Source organism: Arvicanthis niloticus, chromosome 11 (genome assembly GCF_011762505.2).
Source record: "Arvicanthis niloticus isolate mArvNil1 chromosome 11, mArvNil1.pat.X, whole genome shotgun sequence".
In the NCBI taxonomy this organism is placed as follows: domain Eukaryota; kingdom Metazoa; phylum Chordata; class Mammalia; order Rodentia; family Muridae; genus Arvicanthis; species Arvicanthis niloticus.
The window spans coordinates 68,751,293-68,770,738 of record NC_047668.1 but is presented as its reverse complement, the minus strand read 5'-3'; the positions used below and the strand labels follow the sequence as shown (position 1 = coordinate 68,770,738).

General features: G+C 38.8%; 1 protein-coding gene across 3 annotated transcripts in view; it reads right to left on the bottom strand.

The window, feature by feature from the left end:
• The window catches only part of Eml4 (EMAP like 4), a 120,958-nt gene that overhangs the window by 42,482 nt on the left and 59,030 nt on the right, over window positions 1-19,446 (bottom strand). The window contains exons 2-7 of one of the 3 annotated variants that reach the window (XM_034513849.2): window positions 17,934-18,116; window positions 15,606-15,735; window positions 11,985-12,158; window positions 10,055-10,183; window positions 9,370-9,395; window positions 9,140-9,172 (exon numbers count right to left, since the gene is read on the bottom strand). In XM_034513849.2, coding sequence (XP_034369740.1) covers window positions 9,140-9,172; window positions 9,370-9,395; window positions 10,055-10,183; window positions 11,985-12,158; window positions 15,606-15,735; window positions 17,934-18,116 — 675 coding nt within the window. The remainder of the gene's footprint in view (window positions 1-9,139; window positions 9,173-9,369; window positions 9,396-10,054; window positions 10,184-11,984; window positions 12,159-15,605; window positions 15,736-17,933; window positions 18,117-19,446) is intronic. The other 2 variants (XM_034513852.2, XM_034513854.2) reach the window with 2 other exon arrangements.

Here is a 19,446-nt window from a genome sequence, read left to right as displayed (position 1 = left end):
TCTGGTTATCCCAGAACTCACTATGTAGACCACCAGACTAGCTCTGAACTCACAGAGATCTGCCAGGCTCTGTCCTCCAAGTGCGGGGATTAAAGGTGTGCACCACCATGCCCAGCTCTCCGGCTTCCTGATCTAGGGTCTTCTAATCACTGCTTGATCTATTCAAGCAGTACTTTCTGCTGTTATTACTGTGAACTCATAGGGAAGACAAGCTGAAAAGTGTGAGTCAAAGGGCTTGTCTAAGAAAAGTTTGAGATCAGTGACAATAATAAAGGTTTGTAGTCTAGGAAATGAAATTAACGAACACTTACCCTCATGCTAGTAAACAGAGCAGGGGATCAGTGCTCAGAAGGGACGCTCTCCACTGAGTGTAATGAGTCTCTATTATGCTGCCATAGCTAACATGTCTGGGATCCAGAGTGGACAGAATACAAACTTTGATGTGAACCTTGGTTTGAACCTCAGCTTTAGCCCTCCTTAGTGTTCACATTAAAATAATAAATATGTATTGGTAATTGAATCTGATCAGTGACAAAGTCATTTAACTACAAAGACAATTCTGTGGGACACTGTTGACTAAGATTCTGCTTCCTTTTTTTTTTTTTTTTTACTCCTGCACAGACTAGGAACTGAGAAAAAAAATCTAGAGTTCATCTAGTCCAACTCCTACTTTTCAGAAAAGGAAATATGGTTTAACCAATTTCAATAAATTTTAAGTCTGCATTCCAAAATTTTGTTATTTAAAACTTAGAAATATTTTTATTCTAAACCTAGGTTCCAAGCCTAGTGTGATGGAGCACACCTTTAATCCCAGCACTGCACTCAAGAGGCAGAGAAAGGTGGAACTATTAGAGTTCAAGGCTAGCCTGGTCTAAATAACAAGTTTCAGGCCAGCCAGAGAAGTACATAGTGAGACCTTGTTTTAAAAACAAATCAACATAGAAAACAAAGGTTCTAAATCTGCATCTAACAAAATCAGTCACCGATCCACCAAATGGCTGGTATGTGGCTAGCATTGATGAGAGATACTGGAAGTGTAAAATATACAAAATTGATTTTTTTTCCCAGCTTGATTTATTCCTAGACTTAAGGAGATTTAAAAACAGAAAAAGGCCTTTTGGAAACAGTAGAACTGCACAGGTTTAGACTGCAGTCACTTGTGCTATGGGTGCTATGGGTGCTACTGCTGAAGACCTCTGAATTTCCAGACTGCTGAAATTCTCCTGTAGATTTCTACTTTAAGAACCCTGAGCTGAAGAGATGGCTCAGTGGTTAAGAGCACTCACTGGTTACTCTTCCAGAGGATCTGAGTTCAATTCCCAGTACTTACATGGCACCTCACAACTGTCTCCAACTTCAAGATCTGACACCTTTATATATAGACATACATATATGAAAAAGGAAAAAACACCAATGCACATGAATAGAATAAGAATAAATTATGGAGACCCCTGAACATGGTGGTAGCTGCCTATAACCCCACATTTTGGAGGCTGAAACAGGAGGATAAGGAGTTCATGGCCACCTGGTTACATACTAACCTTGAGACCAGATAAGGTATATGAGATACCATTTCAAACAAATTTTTTTCTAGTTTGCAATTTTTAGAACCAATAGTTTCTTCTAAATTAGAATTTGAGTCTCAAACATAAACAAAATACAGAAAAGCATGATGACACTAACCTGCTACAAAACAGGAATCTTTACTCATTTTCAGCTGTTTCTTTACTAGCAATTCTGCCTACAAACCATACAGCTAAAACCAAAAGATAAATAAGATGATGAATAAGGGAACTCTAGTTTTATAGCAGAAATTGACAAAGACCCTTTTGTGAAGACTTCCTGGAAGCAGATACTGACCCAAGTGTCTACCTGTGCACCATGTGCATACAGTCCTGGGACTCAAAAGAGGGCACTGGAGGCCCTGGAACTGGAACTCTCATAACTTGCCATATGGGACAGGAACCAAACCCAGGTCCTCTGCGAGAGCAACAGGTGCTCTTAACCACGAAGCCATCTCGCCAGCTCTGACTAGGTTGTTTCATAGTAATGATATTTTAAGATTCAACAAACAGGGTTGGGTATATGGGCGCACATTTTAATCTCAACACTCAGGAGCCAGAGGCAGCCTGGTCTACAGAGAACTCCCAGCCAACCAGTTTACATCTTGTATTTAAAAAAACACAAAGAAGGAAAAAAATTCAACAAAATAATGTTATATATAAGAAATTTTTTAAAATGTGTGTGTGTGCGTGTGTGTGCGTGCGTGCACGCTCTATATAAGTTGTGGTGAATGACTTTAATCTCAAGCAGTCTAATCTAAATTTGTAAATCTTAAACCCTTAGGTTTAAAAAAAAAAAAAAGTCCTAGTTATAGTGCCTACCAAATACGAAGCACCTAGTTTTACCAACTAGGATAAAAGCTGAGTTTGAAAATTTGACTAGTATTAAAATGCTATTTTTCACCTTCTTTGTTATATTAGCAAAATTTCCTAATGTCTTGGGGGGGGGGAGATATAATGATAATATAAAAGACATGGTCCTAGCAATTTAGGAACTTACCTCAGAGATATAGATACATAGATATATAAGAAACTCAGATGTTAATTAAAACAATAAACCAACTTACAATTAATCTGTTTTGACTGCAAGCCACCCCTCATCTGCTTTGCTCTTCTTTTCTTTTTTTTTTACAACTCTGTCATAAAATTACTTGAAAACATCACATACAAGAGGTTACTTATATACTCTACATTTGTACTGCCCCAAAGGCTTTCTTTTTGAAAGGTTAGGAAATAATGGAATATTACTCCAGTGCTTGGAGCAACAGCTACAGTGAGTCTCTGCTGTGCAAAAGGAGGGACAGAGGGAGGGATTGCAGCTGCAACGCTCACATCACTCTGGCTCTGCTTTCTAATAACTAGGGCAGGAGAAGAAACACAAGGTCCAGGGGAACTATAGAAACCCAGCTGTACAAGAAACTCTGATTCAGCAGGACTAACAGACTTTGACTTTCATGCTCTGTGTTTTGCTTTGAGGTTTTGAGAAATTGGGTTTCATTCTTAAGCAACACAGTTCTTGAACTCCTGCCATATTCCTGCCTCAGCCTCTCAACTGCTGGGATTAGAGCTGTGAGCCCCCACACCTGGCTCTCAACTGCTGGGATTACAGGTGTGAACCCCCACACTTGGCTTTCAGCCTCTCAACTGCTGGGATTACAGGTGTGAGCCCCCACACCTGGCTCTCAACCTCTCAACTGCTGGGATTACAGGTGTGAGCCCCTACACCTGGCTTTCAACCTCTCAACTGCTGGGATTACAGGTGTGAGCCCCCACACCTGGCTCTCAACCTCTCAACTGCTGGGATTACAGGTGTGAGCCCCCACACTTGGCTCTCAGCCTCTCAACTGCTGGGATTACAGGTGTGAGCCCCCACACTTGGCTCTCATGCCTTATTTCTTTTTAAAAATATTTAGATAAAATCAAACAAAATGTGAAGATATGATAAATTTGGGTCAAATTATAGGTGCTTCTTATAGTATTTACACACATTTTTAGAAAGAAAAAATATTTCACAATCTTTAAACATTTAAAAGTGTTACCATAGGTGGGAAATGAGTATTTTGGTGGAGCTATTCCTTGGTGAACCAATGGGTGAGTAGTTTGGGGAGACAGCAGCTAAGTTCACTTGTAACTTTAGACACTACAGAATTGTAGTGTTTTAAGTCTTCTGTGATACAGGACACTTTGCTCCTACATCTCCTGCTTGTCTCACTTGCATTATTCACTTGTCTCTGATATGAGTGAGGTGTCTGGTGACGAAACACGTATGTTACAAATGTAGTGGTTAACAAGTACAACAGTGTGTGCATCCTGTGACCAGTGATTTACCTGTTATGTCTTACCATGATAAAAGTCACCTAGTTCACTCATTTCCTTTGGACAGCTTAAGTGTTACTGTATGAGAAATCCCTTCTCTACCACTCCACATAACAGCAACCTATCCCTACTCTTTCCAAACATGTATCGTCTCATTACATTAGGAAGTTGTTGTATTCTGTTTATATCATATATGTGTAGCATACTGTTCTTACCAAATCCCACATGGTTCAGACACAGTAACTGTGGTAACTGTAAGTGCTTATAGCACAGGGCCTGGTAAGGAAATACTCAAATTTTTGTTAAACAATTAAGTGTATTAAATGGTTATCTGATAAAAGGACAAGTCATAAGCATTTTAGAGCTATACGAGCTATTAGACTCTCAAGATTATTTATGGCATAATTTTTCTTTTCCCAATTCAATAAATGTTTATATTGGTTAAAGTTTATTTGAGGGGCTAAAGAGAAGGCCTGGCAGATAAAAGTGTGTGCTGTACAAGCATGAAGACCAGGGTGCCTATCTCCAGCACCCATGGAGATCAGGACAAGCATGGTGACCTGCCTAGAATCCCACAGCTCAGATGGCAGAGAGGTGATCCCTGGAGAAGTTAGCTACTTGGACCAGCTGAACTGGCCCGCTCTTAGTTATAATGACAGTTCATGGAATGGAGGAAGAACCCAGACATCAAACTTTTGGCCTCCATATGGCACACAGAACATACATGTGTACTACACAAATGTGAACAAACACATGAAAAAAGAAATGTTTGAGAGCAACCATTGAGCTACATGCAATTGCTGTAGGCTTTTAGTAACATTTGCTTCTCAATCCATCCTTTCTTCAAGTACACAGGTTTCTCTCCAGTCAGGGCTTTAGTCACTAAAGTTCTCAATGTAATCAGACAATTAACAAGTAAGTGTGCACTAATTTCAACTATCACTGGCAGGAGAGCAAGTGCTCTGGTACTGGATAGATCAGGAGAGTAGATACTAAATGCTCTCACTGTGAGGGCAACTGCGGGGATGCATTCATTAATTCCACAGTGTACATACACTTCGAAGGATCTGCACAATACATGTGTACACACCATTTTAAATGTTAATGAAAAAAGAACACGGATTTGAAACATTAAGTCAGAAAAATGGTAGTTATTCAGTTTTTAAAAAACAGCTAATAGTGTGAGACATTCAGTTACTGCTCCAGAAATGACAATGGAACACTTAATTTTTCGATATTAATACATATAAAGGATAGTTCAGGCAGACAACACTTGATTGGCATGTGCAAAGCCCTTGGCTTGGTCCACAACACCTCATAAAACAAAAGCCAGGCATGATGGCACACACCTTCAATCTCAGCACTTAGGAGACAGAGGCAGCAAGATAGATCTATGAAGTTGGGACCAGCCTGGTCTACATAGCAAGTTCCAGGCCAGCTAGGGTGACATGATGAGACCCTGGCTCAAAAAAAAATAAAAGATTCAATCAATAACTATTGTAAGGATAAGCTTATCTATCAGCTGCACTCATTTCATCTTTGTCAGACATCTATTTTCTCCAGCAGATAATTTTATGAAAGCTGCTTATTGTGTAAACTGACAACATGACTGTCCCATGGTATGCTTAAGGGAAAGGTTTTTACTGTACATATGAGAGAAAGAATAGCCAGAGGCATTGCAGCAGACAGAGAGGGAAGGGAGGCGAGGGGGGCAGAAGACGAGGGGAGAGAAGACTGGACACTGCCAGCAGACTGGACATGGCCAGGGCTGTCTGAGCGGGAAGTAGAGTGAGAGCACAGTAAGAATGCGAGGTTAGGCTAGAGGCGGAGAAGTAACTGTGGAGGAGGTCTAGGATGCTAGCTAGCATCAGCACTGTTACCAGTGCATACTCTGATATGCTGACAGGCACCACAGCTAGCTAGATGTCCCTTCTGCCAGAGTAAGGGAAATGACACCTGTTAGTGGATGGAAACCAGTTTCCCAGTTCCCGAGGAATGCCAGCTTTCCTCTAACTACCAGAAATCCTCCCATAGTCCAGGCTGAGCTCACTGGACTGCCTTTTGGAGTTTGAAGACGAGTTTCCTCTGGACTTAACACTTATAATGTCCCAGTGAGCTTAAAACATGTTCTTCAGGACTAGCAATGCAGGTCAGTGCATGCAGAGCTGTAGTCTACATTAGAGAATGTGCGGTATTTGCCTTAGCATGAGAGGCCTCAGGTATATTTCTCAGCATCACACAACAAACCACAGCTACAACTGGTTTTTAATCAGTAAGTTACAAACTGTAAGCACTGTAAAACCTAGCTGCTGTATCTACTAATAACCATCCCTACAGGAAAACCCACGCTCTAACTTCGAAGCATTTTACCTCTGCTATGACTAGCAAAATCCAGAACCAGGAAGAAAGCAAGTGAACATCCACGTCAGCAGGAGCTTCTTGCCTTTGCTCAAAGCTGCCCACTGCCAACTGCTTTCAACCAGGACACTGCTTTGTGTTGGGCTGTTGCTTGGAACACACAGCCTTTCCAGGCTTTCCTCCTACTTTGCTCTGCCTGAAGGCAGAAGACTTTAGGTAGTTTTTTCTGCTATCGCTCACCTACAAGTATCAAATGTAAATAGATTTCTTCCCAAGTCAAAGCAGATAGGTTAGAACCAGTAATAGTTGTCATTGGCCAAAATAAAATAAAATAAATAACAATTTTAAAAGAATGTCTAGCCGGGTGGTGGTGGCGCACGCCTTTAATCTCAGCGCTTGGGAGGTAGAGGCAGGTGGATTTCTGAGTTTGAGGCCATCCTGGTCTACAGAGTGAGTTCCAGGACAGCCAGGGCTATATAGAGAAATCCTGTCTCGAAAAACAAAAACAAAAACAAACAAACAAAAAAACAAAATAAAAAAGAATGTCTAAAAATGATTTTAGCACTAATAAATAAAATATTAGAAAATATGTTGTAATAATGCCATGCAAATGAAAATCAAACTTTAAACATGTATTTAGATCTTAAAGCAAAGACTATGTTTTCATTTTATTTCATGCATTTGAGTGCAGGGCTTTTAAAACACACACACACAGACACAGACACACACACACACAGACACAGACACACACACACACACACACACTGCTCAATGTCAGTTTCTAGACATCAGAAACCATGTGTTTGAATATCTACTGTCCACTTGTATGTGGGCTAAGGATTTTTCTTTTGTTTTGTTTTCTAAGTTTTAAAGCCAATCCACGTGTAATTGCTATAGCTCTTTTACACACATGCGTGCCTCTCCAGCGCTCCCCCCCTCCCTCGGCAGAGGTCACTAGTCCAGTTCTCCAGAGCTAGTCTCCCAATGCGCACTTCCTACTGCCCACACGTACACCTGCTCAACAATTTACAGTTTAGCAGCTTCTTTCCTCAAATTCAGTGGGATGGAACCAACTATGACTGAACAAGCGTGTTGATGGGGGGAAGGGGGAGGGGGAGGGAGGTAGAGGGTGGGATGGCTCCATGGTTAAGAGCACTTACACGTCTGAAGCTCCTGAGTTCAATTCCTAACACCTACATGGCAACTCACAATTGTCTGATGCCATCTTCTGGTGTGTAGACATGAATGTAGACAAAGCAACCAAAGACATAAAATACATAGATAAATAAATCTTTAAATTAAAAAGTCTTAACAGTTCTACTCTAGTGATTATTTTTCAGAAAACAATAAGCTAAAAAGCAAAGAAATTTACTCAATTTACTCAAATTTACTCAAATTACTAATCAGTGTGGTCAACATTTGAGGACACAGATTTCCATCCTTGAGGTAACTATTTTTAAAGTTAACGAGACAGGTTTTCTCTACATAATAGAGTTACAGAGAGTTGGCCCAGACTCACTTTGTAGACCAGGCTGGCCTGCTTGCCTCAACCCCTTAAATCTCAAATGATGGGATTAAAGGTGTGTGCCACCAAACCTGCCTTAAAATCCTTCTAACAAAGCTCAGCGTCTTTTTTTCCTACACCTTTCTCTGCCTCCTCCCAAGCACCTGCCACCTGCCAGCTCCGCTCCTCTGCAGGGCTCCCAACACAAACACTCTACAGACTAATGTTAAATCCCCCATTCCAGACACACTGCAGACAGACAACCCTTTCTCAATTACCCTATGAGGACTCAGTAGAACACAAACAGGACACATCTCTGGCACGAGGCTTCTTAGTCTTAAAGGACTTTTGTATGTAGTATTTAACCCTTAAGAGGAAGCTTTGCTGTGATTACTATTCTCAGGCCAGAGCACTATTCAAGGACACTGTCGGAGGCTACCAAACAGAAGAGTTTGGACAAGAGACTCTTCACATTTGCTGCTCTTTTTACAATTGGTGCCTCTACTTAACAAAGTTCAGCTAGAGTCAAATGTGTTTGTAAATAAGTTCAGTATTTCCCTTGAGTATGTCAGCGTTATGTAATCTACTCTATTGTACTACAAAAAGTTCAGATCTAACTAAAGAATATCATTATATTTAACTTTTTTTGTAATTGGTATAAAAACTTATAAAGATAATAGCCAGTAAGTATATTTTTCATTCTAGAATAAAAGACAGTAAAAATCCACAGAAATTAAGTTAAACTGTTAACAAAAAATGTAAGCACATTTTAGCCAATTAATAGTCCAGATAACAAAGACAGTTATGACACAAGAGATGAGCTGCAAAAAACATGCATAGAAAAGGCAAGGTTTCGCTTAAAACAGCATGCTTCAATTTGCAAGCAATCTGAGAAACTAAAATTGACATATAAAACTTACTTACTTTGTAATTATAGATAGAGTTATTCTGTTTTGGTCAGAACAGGGTGACAGCAAGTAGCCAGAAATAAAAATTAATAAAAGGGAAAAATTTAAGAGGAAATGCTAGACTCATTCTACGACTCTCTTCAGCAAGAAATAATGATTATTTGCAACCAAATTGGCAAGACAGAAAACTGAGTTAAAATTTACCAATCTTTTAAATGGCTTTTCTAAGTATAGTTCCTGGAGGAAATATATTTTTTGATTTCTTATGTTGTTATATTTATTTTTTACTATTCACCTTAATTGTTCAGATCTCACAGATGATAGATTATCTTTTTTTAAACCATTTAACTCACTAGTTCAAATCACCACAGTATTTCCCCTGTTAAGAGGAAAGTCAGAGTAGAAATGCAGAAAAGCCAAATAAGAGATGGAGGCGAGGCTGGCTCGGGCTCGGGCTCAGGCTCAGGGCGGCCTGCGGAGCTTATTCTTACCTTGGCTGCTTTTTTCCCGGGTTGACATTTTTGCTGGTTGAGACAAAAATGACATATCTTACAATAAAAACCGAGCATTTTCTTAAATAAATGACTATAGTAATACGTCTTTTTGATTACTATGGATTAATAAATTACACTGAATAAAATTAAGTCATATTCTTATGAATCAACAATAGTTAAACTGTTTTTTAAAAAGCAAGTATTTTAAAAAAGAAATCTTAATTTACCTTGATTGACGATGACATCTTTATGTCTAAAAAAGAATACAAAGAATATATTTATTTTATAATGGCTCATTATTAGAATCACCTGAAAGAATTTAAAATTTTTGATGCCTAGCCCAAAACTTAGATAAATTTCTCCAAGTAAAATTCAGGAAATAGTATTTTTTTCAGTTTCTCAGTAGTCTCAACTGCTAATATATACTATTTTATAAAACAGTAAATATCACACAAGAGCATCAAAACACTGAAAGCACACACACACAAAAAAAAAAACTTAAATCTTACAAAATTGAGATACTGAAGAAAAATTAACAGAAGACAGCTTTTCTATGAAGACTTAAAAAAATACATTGACAAAAAAATAAGTCAACTGAAATAGATTAAAAATTCAAATCAGGGGGCTGGAGAGATGGCTCAGTGGTTAAGAGCACTGACTGCTCTTCCAGAGGTCCTGAGTTCAATTCCTAGCACCCACATGGTGGCTCACAACCATCTGTAATGGGATATGATGCCCTCTTCCAGTGTGTCTAAAGACAGCTACTCATATAAATAAAAAGTAACATAAATAAATTGAAAAAAAAAAATCAAATCAGGCACGTTGTTATTTACAACAGGCATGTTGTTACATACAACAGTGTAGAAACACAATTATTGATTTTAGTATATGATAAAGTATAACTTAACTTACTTGTCTGTATTTTTTATAACCTTTGATATTAGTTTTGATGTTGAAACCGTTTTCAATAATTTATTACGACTATCATCTGAATTTTCCCATGAGTTATGTGATTTTTCAGCTGTTGGTGGACGTTTTATGCTAGAAAAAACACATTAATTTCTTAGAGAAACATTCTGAGAAGCAATGACATGTAATTGACAATTTCAATAGAGAATGACGGAAGTGGTTAACAGTCTCTTAAAGCGAATCCAGGGGTGAGAAGGGTTAGTTGAGAGGATCTGGCTAGATGAGCAGAGGAGGTCAGCAAGGCAGTCAGGACGGCTGCATTATGCTGTCATTCAGGAAATCCACTAGAAAAAAACATTATCTGAAAAAAGAAATTGCTACAATCTGCTGTTAATAGAGGAAAATACTTAAATCTGTATGTAATATTTCTCATATTTTGTATAGTTTGTAGCTATAAAAATATGAATTATAAACCACTGAAATATGAGACTGCATGTTTCATTCTATCTGTAATTATGTTCATGTAGTTAATGTATACATGGCACAAATTTCTAAGTACCGTGATGCTAAAACTAAAACTCTTGCTTACAGTTTTAAAAACTTTTACCCAGGATCAGAAATAAACGATATGTGATACAATAAAGTCACTGACATTGTCAGTGAGGAATCCCTGCATTTATAACTGAGATGTTATGGTCTGTAACTGACTTCCTGGCTGCAGTTGCTAACCCCCGTGAAACTCATCCAGTCTTTGATACTCCCGCAATAGTGCATCCACAGAGCAATTTAGAAGGGCAAGCACATTTCCAGGAGACCTTAAGCTGAAAAGGAGACTCCGGGACAAAGAAGACACCAAGTCAATCAGAACCTTAAAGAGATCACGAACTTTCCCGCACACAATAAAAGGTGATAACGTTAATAAGCTACATTCAAGAAGCGCCACAGGAGAGCCGGCAGAAGAGCCACAAACCCTTAGACAGAAAAGAACTTGCATGAGGCGCAGAGGCAAAGCGGTCTGTAAATGGTAAACATGCGTTAGTTAAGTGAAGGACACTTTTGGTTTTTCAAACCTCCATCAGACTTGAATCAAAACATTAAAATAGCAAAAGAAAAATACACCCCAAGTCTTTTAGGAATGACTGTCATTTACTTTACTGAAATTCTAACCAGTTCTGGAGGTGGTTTAATAGTTCCTCCAAATTCCTCAGCAGAACTATGATAACCAAATACCCAAGGAATGCTAAAGCTTGAGTCCACATTTCTAAATAGGCCAATTTAATTCAACTGGTATCAGTATTGATACAGATAGCTGCGGCAGTGAGCCCCAGCATGCATGTCTATAACCCAATTTAGGCTCCCACACATCTGCTCTTCCCTTCTCGTCCTCTCGCACTGTCAAACACTGATTACTGTGGAAGCAGAGAAAAGCTCTCAAACAAGCCTGGAGCAGAGAAAAGAGCAGGTAAAATGATTTCATATCCACACTCAAGCGAGAACTCATCCTCCCCAAACCCAAAGCTGAACTGAGATGCAGCCACAAGAGCTGTAGGTTTAAAGGGGCCTTACACAGTGAGGTTGTAATGATGCCAAAATGTGGTGACAATAATTAATATGGCAATTTCTATCCATGGCTATAAATGTATACACAACTACATTAAAACTTTAAAATATTTTATAATTTTATTATAAAAATATTGTTTAGGTTGTTTATACTTATTTTCCTTTTACGAAATTGTTTGTAACTTAGTTTCTTTGCCAATTTTAACTGAAAAGTTGTGGTTTTAAACCTTTATTCCCCAACGTCCTAAAACACAGATTATAGCAATGAAGAAGTTTCCTCTTGAAATCCATGGATAGCCAACTCTTCCCAAATCACAGAATCTAGGTATCTTTACAACCATTCCCTAGCTCTGTACTTGGGGACGGTTAAAACCTTTTGGTGGGAGCAGAACTCTTGCTCTCTGGAGTTTGTCTGCTTATTTGGAGAGGCTGTGAAGAGGGCTGGGGAGAAGGTGATGCTCGGATTTGTGGGCTCTGATCATTAGAATGAGACTCCTCTTTTTTTTCTCTCTGTCCTTGTGGCTTTTCTTTCTTTTTTTCTGTACCACTGTAAAATAAAGTATAACACGGAACAACACATATTTAAACAAACTTGAAAATCAAAATAATAAAGTGAGTATAATTCAAGACCCTAAATCATATAACTAATATATTATTTTTATTCGATAAGAAAAAGTCTTAAGACTTAAGTTTTAAAAAAATCTAAGGTAATAATACATCCTATGAAGAATGCCCTTTGGACAGAAGTGGCCTCTAATGAATTCTGTAATTTTGGCAGGGTATATAGAAGCTCTCTTAACTGACTTCAACATATCCAAATCAGAGCATTAGTGGAATTTTGCATTACTTGTAGAAACAAACTGGCTGGTGCCACACTGAGTGCTCATATTTAACCCAGACTGGTCCTGAGTCCCTCTCCCCTGTCAATTGAGGGTTGTCTCTGTCTGGAGAAGGGGAGGATGGGCTATGGTGTTGAGCATCAATTCAGGGTCTCACATATGTTAGCTAAGCACATTCTTGATGAGCTATTCCCTGAACCGCCGCCATCAAAAGCTTTAATCATACTAAAAGTGGATGGTTTATTTCAAATCTGTTAATGCTACATTATTTAATTATAAAAAGCATAAAAATATCATACACACAAAAAATTGTAAATTTGTAAAAACCAAGTTTAATGCTTTAGAATGACTATTAAAAAGTTACTAAAAGGCTATGGGGGGCTGGAGAGCTGGCTCAGCAGTTAAGAGCGTGTGCTATTCTTCCACAGGGCCAGAGTTCAGTTCTGAGCACTCAGATCAGGTGGTTCAAACCACCACTCTGGCTCTAGTGGAATCCAATGACCCTCAACACAAATGGACATACTAACCACATATACACATAAATAAAAATTACGTTAAAACTACTTTTAAAAAGGTTATTAAATGAAGGTGAAACAATTTTTAAAGTCATTTTAATATATTGTTTTAGCTGAGTTTTACATTTCTTACTCTGCCTTTAAACTAAGAATTATGAGCCTATAGGTGTATTTTCTGTAAGAGAGTCTACAAATTTGACCAGAGATGCATCCTTTGAAAAGGAGAAGGCTTGTCCTGACAAATGACTAAATACTAATACATTTCAAGCTAAAATGTCTAATGTACCTATGTGTGATTTTTATTACCTTGCACTTGGACTTTTAATTGACTTCAATTCCATTGTACAGTTGCTGAGTGTAGTGGCAACGCCTTTAATCCTAGCACTTGGGAAGCAGAGGTGGGCAGACCTCTGTTAGTTTGAGGCCAACCTGGTCTACAAAGCAAGTTCCAGGACAGCCAATACTGTTAAACAAAAAAAAACCCTGACTCGGAAAAACCAGGAATAAAAAGCAAACCCCCACGCCATACAGTCTCAGCTGCATCACACACTGAGCAGTCATGCAGAGGATGAACTCAAGACTTGTGTTCCAATATTAAAGGGCAGAAAACTGCAAGTGTCTATAGTCCTTACTCAAAGGGCATGTTCAAGAATATGTCACAAATATATACATAAACATGTGCACACACGCGCGTACACACACTATTATGTAACTCCTCTATCACACTGTAAAAATTAAAAATGTAGTAACTCATTTTGACTTTAACATTTCTGATATCTTTGCACCGACCAGACTGTGGATTCTTATGTTCAGTTTTTAAAGAAGTGTGTGCTAACAAACACATTTCTCACAGGCAAAATATCAGATTAAACCTTAAAATTAAAAAACTGGGCCTGGAGACTGTAAGCAGATGAAGTGCCTGCTGTGTAAGTGTGAGGGTCTAAGTTTGGGGTCCTCAGCTCCCGTGTAAAAGCCAAGCATGGTAGTGTTCACTGTAACCAGCACTGAAGGTGGATCCCAAGGGTTTGGTGACCATCCAATTTAGGCAAAATTGCAAACTACAGGGTCAGTAAGAAGCCCTGTCTCAAAAATTAAGGTAAGGCATGATAAACATCCAACATCAACCTATGACCTCCACATATGCAGATAAATGTGTGTATACATGTACATACACATTCACATACCACACGGAAAGGTGGGAGGAAGGGAAGGTCTCAATTAGATGTTACTTCTTTTGTAACATCAGTCTTCAAACTATCCTTTATGCTTAAATTAGATTTTCCTTTTGAGCTCCTTAAAAGCAGAATCTAGTGCTCCTGCACAAGGAGGAACAAAACCTGGTGGTTCTAGATCATTCTTTACTACTGTGCTGATCACTATGATAAATCAGCACTGCAGCTATTTAAGAAAACCAGAGGGTTGGAGAAATGGCTCGCAGTTAAGAGCCCTAGCTACACTTGCACGTATCATGGGTTTGGTTCCCACACTCACATGGTGGTGGTAGCTCACAATCACCAGTAACTCCAGTAACGGGGGTTTCAAAATCCTTTGTTAGTGGGTACAGCATGACGTGCTCACCCAAAGAAAAAAACAATGATGAAATAAGAATTAAACAACGTTGAAAAAAATAGTATTATAAATTTCTACTATAAATGTTTTATTATAATGTTTTCTCCTGAAAAATAAACCAGAGACAGTTTAGCATTCTTTGAAAAGAAGGAAGAATGTAGCGTCTGTAATGGCATGAGGTTCTGGAGGGAACTTACAAAGCCCCGAAGACCTTGCTATCTCCTTACCATCCGTGTAGCCACCTGTCGGGACACACTTGTGTAAGCCCGCAGTGTGGACCATTCCATCGCTGGCACTTTCCAGCAGCACACATCAGCTGCTTTTAGACTCTTTCCCCTCGTTCCCCTCACGTGTTACCAAACAAGATGACACACCCTGTTCTGTACAGCCGGGAAGGTTCTATAACCTTTCCAAACTCCATGTACCAACAACTAAAACCCAAAAAAAGGTGGGCAAATGTCATTTAAGCACTATCATCAGAACAGTAAAGTCTACTGAATTAGTTGATGAGCACATGGAACTCAAGTCTGTAATACACTGGAACATTTGTAATGCAGCATCCTCCTGCCCTTAACGGCCCAAACATGCAGACAAATGCACACCACTACAGAATACTTTGATGTAAGCCTGAGTTCTGATATTTGTTAATGAAAAGGTTGTAGTAGCCTTTATCTCCAAAGTAGATATATATTAAAGAGTCTATTTTGCTCTTAAATGTTATGTCTCAAATATGTCAACTGCTAAGAAAAATGTACTTATATATCAATAAATTTCATTAACTGTATCAATAAATTCTTGCTGAAAAACAAAAGCAACATTAACAACAAAATTCTAGGAAATGAAATGGCTCTCTTCAGTACGAAGCAAAAGCTTTTGGAATAAAAATTGATTTTTTAAATTAATATAAGTAAGCACAGTGTCCTCAGGCTAGGTGTCTCATTCACAATTAAAGAATTCAAGACATGCTCACTTGACTCTCACAAGAGCTCTACTTGGAATTCTTTTCACGAGTACCTAGATTATCACGCACAGTTGTGCAGTCAGTGCCCTCGCCCCACGACGATCAGGTACCTTTTAGCAGCCGAAGAAAGAGTTTCTTTTCTTGCTATTGATATAGAGCTGGTGTGATTCTGTTTCCTGTTTATACCACTTCCATTGGTTATACAGGACATAGAAATAGCTTCTCGAAGGCTTGGTTGGCCTAAAATAGTTAAAAAAAAAGAAATTGTAACAAATGTCAAAATATTCCTTAAGAAGTAGAGTTTTAAAAATTAAGTCTGTAGTGTTTAGAAATAGTGAGTAGACGGCCACACCCACAGTGTTCATCAAATAGCACTACTGTCCTGAGATTTAATACCATCCACATAGACCAACAGAAAACTACACTGAGCTGCTGGGATGCTAAGCCCACTCACTCAGCTACACAGTTGCTTTAATATGGCAGCTCTGAAGCTTATGGCCCAACCATATACTTTAAATTCCCAATATTTTACATGTCAAACTTGTGCAAACTTTTACAGTAAAAAGCTTGATATAAATATCTGGTGGGTAGGCACTGTGGTCAGAAGAGTCAGAGATACAGATTAAAGAGGCCTATTTACTAGGAGTCAGGTCTATTTAAAGATTGGGAATAGAGTACTGTTATGGACTCAAGCATTTTCAGACAGACTTAAGCAAAATTGAACTGTTCAACTAAGACAATCTCATGGTGTTTTTTTCTTTTACGAACAATATAAAATTAAAGTTTTCCATGTATAGACTGTCATTTAGCATTCCAGAGTATTTCAAACCTGGTGGTTTAACTGCATTTTTGACAGGTCTTGGGACTAACTAGTACCATAACTACCTAAAGAACATCCTTAACACAGTGCCCCAGATCCTACCACAGATGGATAAGGCAGACAAGAGGAAAGGGGGGAAAGCAGCTACATTTATTTGTCAAAACTTCTAGAGAAGGTAATTACATAAGAGCACCCCCCCTCCCCAAATTACAGTAACCTTTGCTATAAAACCCAGCACTAGTATGCCACACAGGTGACTTCTCATATTGATAACTTTTAAAATTATTATGGTGAAATAATTTCAGTAACTTAAAAATGTTCAAGTTAGTAGCATTTGCCATATTTGCAAATGTTGTGCTGGGCAAAATTTTAAAAACAATGCACAGGTAAAAATGGTCTAAGGAAAAAGGAAGAACTCTGATGCTCAAAACCTCTTCCACTTTCTTACTCTCCTCCTTGTCACGCTGCTGACAAGCTTTCTCAGTCTAATGACTTCACTCTTTAGGAGGGCAGCAATACCCCTCCCCACCAGATTCTGTCTTCTCTATTTGCAATTATTTTGGAATAGTTCCCCTTTCCACTTGTCTCAAAGCAAGATATACCACTGGTCCCTTTAATTTGTAGCCTATTTTTCAAAAGTAGAAAAAAAGAAGGCATGGCATTCATGTGTAGGAACAGCCCCTGCTGCCTGGTCTGAGACAATAGTCACCAACACTTCTGGACTCTCAAGTCTCAGAGGTGCTGTCTGGATGAGGAGGAATCTTTCATCTTCTGGAACAAGTATCACTGAGTTTAATTTAGTGCTCTCATTAAAGAAATTCACACCGTACAACCCGACTGACATAATTTACCTATTATCAACCTGTAACAACCCTTGCCATCTCCCACATTATATGGTATACAAACTAAATGACATGACATGTCTATGCCTTTACAACATCACATTTTATATCTTTGCTTTATCAAGTTTCCTTGGTTTGGGAAAAAAAACTGACTCTTACCTTTAGATGAATTTGGTTTTTACTTTTAACACATTCTGTACTAATAGCTTGTCTTTTATAAATGCCACTGAGATACACTCTCAAATTATATTCTCTTGGTCAACCCCTCCCCAAGAGCTCCTCATGGGTTCCCAGGTACCAGCTTTGGGATAATTTGTCTTCCTATCAGTTAAAATTGCCCCTGTGTTCTCTGGACTTTGCTCTGTGCTCTCAAGTGCAGGTAATTTTCTTTTGGCAAGGATTCAGTTGTACTGTGCATATATTATGAGAATGTGCCATCAAAAGGAAAGAACTCTCTGATCTAAGAAACTTAAATGACTGGCCACCTTTAAAACAACTCTGGGGAAGGAGGGAGGCCTCTCTGAGTTCAAGGCCAGCCTGGTGTAGAGAATTCCAGGACAGCGAGAACTGTTACAGAGAGAAACCCTGTCTTGAAAAAACAAATTTTATTATATAGTTGGAAGTATTATGGTGGAGAAGCCCGTGAGTGAAGTCAGTGCTGTTACAGAGAGGGGTTAAACGAACCTACTATAATCACAAGGACCTCAAACAAGAACTATGTTTGTATCCCCAACTTTTCAAAGCACGAAGACTCTTCTTTACAGCTCACTAATTACCTTTACTCGGCACGGATTTTTTCACTGAGGCTACATGATCTTCAGAGATTGCAAGACGCCTCAAAACATCAGCCAACGCTGCCTTTAGCACGGTGATTTCATCTTCTTGTTGTTGAACTCGTGACTCAAGAGCTGAGAGGCGATCTTGAACGTCAGAGGTGCTTGCAGCAGAAATACTATCATCTAAAAAAAGAAAGTATTGACTATTTTAAAACCAGACTGCTCAAGAAAGAAATTTCCTTCTGGTGAGAAAATTTTACCAACCAACAAACAAACCAACAAACAAACATTATGCCTTGTTTATAAGAGCAACTTCTAGAAAAATGTTTCCCATGATTGAGTCCCTGGACAGTGACACCACTTCAGTTTTCTGATGAAGTGTTCTCTATACACATCACATTGTAGGCATAATAGTTTTCAAGAGCACACTATCCAAGCTCTCCCTATCAATGAATCATGATCTTGTATCTCTAGGAAAACAAGATGGCGACCCATCCGACTCACACTCCACCCCAGACTGGAAGGCCCTCTCCCTTGTCTTTGCTATCACACCCTTGCACCACTAATACAAAACCAGCACTGTCAGGAACTTGAGGAAGGATCTTTTGCTGTTCTTCCTTTCTCCCAACAGTCTAATCTCTGTTTTAAAAGAGTAATGGCTGGGTGTGGTGGCACATCCCTGCCATCTCTGCGCTCTAGAGAAGGTAGGACTGGCTCAAGCAAGTCTGGGATGTACTATAAAAGACATCAAAGGAGAGTGGTGGCCAACAGGATGGTGCGACAGGTAAAGATGCTGCTGGCCTCAGACCTATCACTGGGACCCACACAAGAGGAGAGAAAAACCAACTTCCACAAACTTCCTCTGACCTCCACACATATACTGTTGCACATGTATACTTCTGCCACAAATAGATAAATGTAAAAATAAAAATAAACAAAGCGCTACCAACAATGGTAATAAAAGTAAATCAAAACCAATAAAGAAGAACAAAAGATGGCATTTCTATAACGTTCCTATCTAACATATTAGGTATACAACAACAAAGACTGTTTTAAGTAAGTTTTAACTATAACAACATTATTAAATGCTTTCAAAGCTACTTAAGTTTAGAGCCCACTATTTGCTGGGTCAATTAGAATAAAAATGTACAGCTATATACAAAGATCAAATGCTATTGGCTAATTCAATATAAGAGAAATGCCGGGAGAAGCACTGATTCGGCAGACACATTTGGCTTACTCTTTGGATTAAGAGTATGATAAACTAAGGAAGTCATACACACTATGGCTGAGTGCCATTCTCCTCAAGCTCAAACAATACAAATGCATTTCCTTCAACAGCTAATTCTAAGTCTGAGTTAACACACTGACATGACCCCCTCCGCATTTTCAAGCCAAACCTATACAGCAGGCAATATTCACACTGAGACCATATGTACTGACTGAACTCCCAAGGGGCACATGCTCTCCCTCTGCCTTTAGCGAGATTTCAGTGAATCTTGAAGCAACAGTA